Source organism: Macrobrachium nipponense, chromosome 10, assembly GCF_015104395.2.
Source record: "Macrobrachium nipponense isolate FS-2020 chromosome 10, ASM1510439v2, whole genome shotgun sequence".
In the NCBI taxonomy this organism is placed as follows: domain Eukaryota; kingdom Metazoa; phylum Arthropoda; class Malacostraca; order Decapoda; family Palaemonidae; genus Macrobrachium; species Macrobrachium nipponense.
In genome coordinates this window covers 21748911-21754910 of record NC_087204.1, presented here as the reverse complement: position 1 = coordinate 21754910, position 6000 = coordinate 21748911, and the positions used below count along the sequence as shown (strand labels likewise).

The following is a 6000-nucleotide window of genomic DNA, read 5'->3' as shown; positions in this document are numbered from 1 at the left end:
CACAGAGTACTTCACCAAAAATCCTGACGAAGATCGTATGACAGACGATGAAATTCAGCTGAAACGGAGCAGGAGTTACCAGCTCCGCGGCAGAGCAAATTCTGAGCTTAGGTAGAATAGTTCCTAGTACCCCGGTAGGGAGCAAAGGAGGGGGGGGGAGGGGATCACCTGACCTATTAACTAGCGCTACCGCAAGTTTTGAAATTCTGCCATGACGTCAGAGACTATAGCTATATGTAACTACCAGGTAAGTTGTATACGTAAAATGCCAGATTAACAAAATCAAAATATACCTTTATCTTTAGCAGCCAGTTCCTTGGAAAGAGAATTCTGTAAATTCTTGATTGCACCATCTTTCTCAATGATCAGCTTGTGAAGCTGTTCCTCCCTTGACTGACCATCACAGATGTCTTTCTCCAAACTCTGCAATGCAAAATGTGGAAAAAGATGGCTTAGATGTTATCATTTTTAAGCTTATGTTACAAATCTTACCAATATGATTATAATATAATAACAAAGTAGCTCAAATTAAAAACAACTGTGAAACATTACAGCTAAATAAGATAGATGGAAATATCTCAAATTACCATCAGCTTACAAGTGTATTAGTAGCAAAAATCCACATATAAAGTACAGCTACCATATCAATTTATTATAAAGCAATGTAATCAAACCACTTTGTCCAATTTATTCATGCTCTTAGCACTGTCCCAACAGACTTGTTCCTAAATGAGATGAAAAATGGAGAAAGGCAACCTTGAGAAATGTGAAAGCAGGGATGAGGAGGTTATTAAAATAATGATATGAAATATTGCCGAGGGTCAAATGCACTTTGCAAAGTACAAGTAGCATTACATGTAGGGGACTACACAACAAAGTGCACCAAATGGGAAAAGTATAGTTACTGAACTCTCTAAGTTTCTATAACCTACAGTTCAGTCTTTCAAGTTAATGTTCAACTTTTAAAATCAAGACTAGGCATTTCGTTTGGTAAGCATTGCCGTAACCCTGAATGTTTTACAAACAAAACAAAACTGAACCACAAGTTAGACTGAAACTATATCCAACTACAAGCTTTGATAAATTTCAAGACTAGAAATACAACTAGTCATGGTGTTCACCTGTTGTTATGGCTGAAATCCGAGATGAGGTTTTACAAAGGTAATAGAAAAGTAAAAAATTTTATTAAAGAAACATGAGATGGAAATATATCATTAACTTGCTTCTCCTTCACCTTAAGGAATCTTACTTAAACCCGTATCTATTACCAGCATCTCTACATATCCTGTTTTATTACCTATTTCATGTTTTATTGAAGAGGGGCCAGTTCTTGTTTATTCCCTTTCTAATAATGGTTGGCATTCAGCCCCTTTCATACCTAATTATTTCATTAATTGCTTCTTTCTTCTCATTAGATTTCCAAACTATTTCAATCTACTTTCCAATTTCTCAACAGCATATCTCTTTGCCACTTCTTGACTTGTGAGACAATCTTTTTGTAATTTTCTTTAATTTCCTTCTATGTACCTTACCTATGCTTTTGCAATGTAAGGGCAAACAAAACACAAAACTGTTTAAACCAATGCTTATTCAGTTCTATAATTATAATTAAAAATATACAGTTAATACTGTAAGTATATACAAAGTGGAAGAACATTCACTACAAACCTTAAGTTTTAGACCACTCTGACATCCCTCTTCAGATGATCTTAACAGGTTCAGAACACTTCCACTCTCTGATGCAGGTCTCTTTCCAAAAGAGTTGCCATACAAGCCATGACTATCATCACTACTTCTGCTGCTGTTATTACTGCCATGACGACGCCGTGACCTAGTAGCCTCCCACAGTCGTTCTTGTAAATTTTGAACCTGTAAATTTTTTCAATCCATCAACTGAGTGGTACCACACCATATTCTGTTATGCTACATACTATATCAATACATCTATGATCTTAAAACAAGAAGTAAGACGCTAAAATATTTTAGAAAAAAATTCCTACAGTTCAAGTATTACCATAACTTAAATTTGTCTTATTTATTTTTACCAACTTTAAACAATGATAAGCCTACTAATGATGGGGTGCTAGCCTGACAAGGGATATATCTCATCTCGCAGTGTATACTTGTGCATATGGAGAGGATGATATTTACAAAGCACAAGTTACACTAAATATGAAAACAATCATTCATTAAAGGTTGACTATTTTTGACACTGTTCAAAGCAAAGGCCAGAAATTAAAAGTTTATTTTTCTATCACCTTCCATAAAATGACCAATGGCAGTTCACTTGGAAAATGTGAAATGATGTAACAATTGTTAGCTCATAACCTGCAAGAATATATTTGTTACAAGTTCTTGAACACCAATACAAACTACAACAAATTCTTAATGCAAATGGGTGATGTCTTTCTAATACTAATTGAAAAGCAGTCAGAAAGCATAAGAACACCGTGTACTAGTGAAAAATTAATTCCCATTTAGTTCCTAATTCACTAAAGTCCTTAATGAGTAATTAATTGTAATGGCTGTAAAAATCACCCTTATCTTCATGCACTGCACTTACCTTTTGCTGTAAATTACTATTGTCATCTGTAAGTGCATTAATTTGAGTTCCATCTAATCTTAGCTCAGTTTGTAACTGGAGGATACGCAGGTCTTTGGCTCGTACTTGGCGTTCCAAGTCACGGCGAACTTCAGCTAATGCATTAATCTGAAAGAATGAAGATTTTTCTCTTTTGTTTGTCAAAAACTAAATTGCAATAAATATACAGAGCCAAAGAAGGACCTTTTTTAACCTTTTAATAGGTTACGGCAAATACTGTGTACAAACAATGAAATGAGAACTCAACCATATGAGAATCTATGGTAAAACATTTTTAAATTTTAAAATGAATAATTTTACTAACAAATTAAATCCTTGTTGCTCATACAATTACAAATTTGACAGTGGCTTATTTCCAATACTGAAACCTTGACAAAATATGCCACAAGATAATCAATGTAGTAATCATTCTGATATTATTTAGTACAAGATTTTATAAGGAGTGTTTACTAGTAAACTTTACACAAGAAGTAATCTAAACATTACTCCACTCTCTTTATCACTTGCAAACTAGGAAGAAAATCCCATGACTTGACTAATCTCAACTTATCAGCTGAGGAGTATCACCACCTTAAACTTTAGTACTTAGCTCTTGAAAAATTGTGTAATCAAATACCGTGAAATTTACGTATTTTGATAGTCATACCTACTTTAAAAAACATGCCAAAGGTTTTTTGGCACAATTGAGTTTTCTGTAGTGTATAATGCTCTTTGAAACTCTCAGCCATGGCCCATGTAACTTTCAGCTTTGGCCCAATGGTGGCCTGTGTTGTTGGTACCTAAAGCAATGCTAGATACGCAATCATGGCTAACTTTACCCTTAGATAAAATAAAAGCTATTAAGGCTAGAGGGCTGCAATTTGTTATGTTTGATGATTGGAGGGTGGATGATCAACATACCAATTTACAGCCTCAGCAGTTTTTAAGATCTTAGGGTGGACAGAAAAAGTATGTTTGGACAGACAAAACCATCTCAATAGTTTTCTTTTACAGAAAACTAAAACTTGGGATTCTTGGTTGGCAAGGAAATCGTTTAAATATTTAAAGCAATTCATTTGTTTTCATGTTACTGAAAACCTCTGTAAAAGAATTTTTAGAAGTTAAGGTAATTAAGTAATGTAATTTTCATATGAACAATGTGTTGTAGCTCTATTCCATCTAAAAGAACTTTACCATACCTTACTCTGCAGTGACAGTTCACATTCTTTACGTTCTTGCTCCAGATCCCTGAGCCTATCCATCAAGTGTGAAGTATCTGCTTGAAGTTTGTCATGTGCCTCCTGCAAACTTGATTTTTCATTCTCTCTGTCAAGAAGAAAATTGATTTTATTAATTTATATCTATTTTTATACAGATGAACAAGACTTTTTTTTATGGTCATGAATTTAACATTTTCAATCATTTACCAGAACGTACTCTCATTCTAAAATGACGTTTATTTAAAATTAAGCAAACAAGTTTTTGTGAGGCATAAAAATGTATGCAGATTGGTTAACATTCTCAAAGTCACACTTTATCAAAACATGCTTTATAGCAACCTACAATATCCTACAAATAGTTTACATAGCATTAGTTGTGATAAAAGAACTCAGTTGCTAATTTATATAATTTGCAGTATACATAGTATTAGTAAATGCAGTAACACTGCCAGAAAGCATTAAATGAACATTAGAAAACAAGCATAACGTGCAAGTTATGGAAGGGAAGATAAAAACAAATTTACAAGACGTTTGTTTACTCTCATATCTGCGAGACATTTAGCCCTCTTGGATAAAGAAGGAGCACTAAAGTATAGCTATTTGCCATAATTCTTCTGCATAATACAAGTGTCTGCCACTCCTTGAAGAACAGGAAGTATTTTGAAAAGAAATATAAAAGTAATCATACCCAAGGCAAAACAGGAAAACTTGTTATGTATTGAGCAGTCAGAAATGTTGAGTTTTCTCTCATGTAATGTCATTCAGTCTGGAAATGCTAACCGACTTTTTAATCTCAACTAGCAGTCGAAAAACCAAAATATGTAATCCTTGTCATGTCAGGATATACATTTACAACAAAACAAGAACAAATAAACCTTGTCCGTATCAGCATTCAAGATTAATACATGTCAACACATACCAAGTTCACCATGAAATAATTGAAGGTGTTTAGGGAATTAACAGCAAGACAATAGAGAAGCTCCTTCGTATTATTTACAATAGAGAAGCTCCTTTGTATTATTTAAGTATAAATTAGGATAACAAAGCTTACTTCTGGATATCCTTAGCATGAGGAGCCTCACAGAAAGAACCCAATGGTCAGATCACTTCTGCAGAAATAAGCAAAGGATGAAAGTTAACAAACTTACCTTCTATTCTACCTTCTGTTTCACTGTTACCAAAGCTTACTGACCTTCCTGAAAAGCTAAAGGACTAGTGCATACCAGGAAAATTGGCTACTGTAAGTTTTGCAACAATTCCCACAAATAACAGTTTACACATGCAACTCCTAGTATGTGAGAGAATCTGATACTTGAAGAAAAATTCACCAGTGAAACAGAAGAGGAAGATTTAAGAGGATCAACAAAGTAATACAGTATCTAACCAGTGCAAAGTACACATCTACCAAGTGCAATGTATATACATATCTACTACTGATGTGAATAGTATAAGAAGTGAAAAATTATGATCAAATGAAAAGCAATTATAACAAGTCTACCATCACTTATCACAAGTGAGTAATAATTGCAAAGAAGTTAAAAGTACAGGCAGTCCCTGGGTTATGTCAGGTTGGGGTTACGTCGTTCTGGACTTACGGCGCTTGCCTGACTGCACTGTTAACCCCAATGTTTCAATGCCATAGGTAGATTTACGGCGTCATTAACAGTGCTGTAAGTGCTATTTATTCCCATTACATTTATGATGCTTTGGGTTATGATGATTTTCGGCTTATGGCACGCCACCTGGTACGAAACCCCGCTGTAAACCGGGGACTCCCTGTATAATCTTCTGATATATGAGACATTGGCTACCACTAGAACGAGTTGTTTTATTCGTTGCATTGCTGCTTTGATCTTGCTATGCAGCAATTTGCATGTGGTTGTACTCCTAAGATTTTACCAAATTAAGAGAGTTCTAAATATAAACAGTCTGAAGTAACTATCTAGAGGAGATAGTTATGAAAGATCTCACACTAAATAATTAAGAAGAAGGCAATGAAGACTGTCCTCCTGAACTAAAACTTACAAATCCTTATAATGATGAACTGAATTCCTCATTTCAAGTAAGGTCTCTTCTGTTTGCTGGCGAAACTTTTCAATGTCCACCTGCTGGTGTTTGATTGTGGATCTCAGCCCAGCCACCAGCATCATATGTTCTTCCTGTTATAGAAGGGAAATGAAGTTTTTATTGTAAAACTAA

At 34.5% G+C, this 6000-nt stretch overlaps 1 protein-coding gene across 1 annotated transcript in view; it reads right to left on the bottom strand.

Annotated features, from left to right (window-relative positions):
* Window positions 1-282: 282 nt before the first annotated feature.
* LOC135223924 (uncharacterized) overlaps window positions 283-6000 on the bottom strand; it is a 53950-nt gene continuing 48232 nt past the window's right edge. The window contains exons 12-16 of the mRNA XM_064262846.1: window positions 5827-5956; window positions 3781-3907; window positions 2564-2710; window positions 1669-1869; window positions 283-423 (exon numbers count right to left, since the gene is read on the bottom strand). Of these exons, the coding sequence (XP_064118916.1) occupies window positions 283-423; window positions 1669-1869; window positions 2564-2710; window positions 3781-3907; window positions 5827-5956 (746 nt within the window). The remainder of the gene's footprint in view (window positions 424-1668; window positions 1870-2563; window positions 2711-3780; window positions 3908-5826; window positions 5957-6000) is intronic.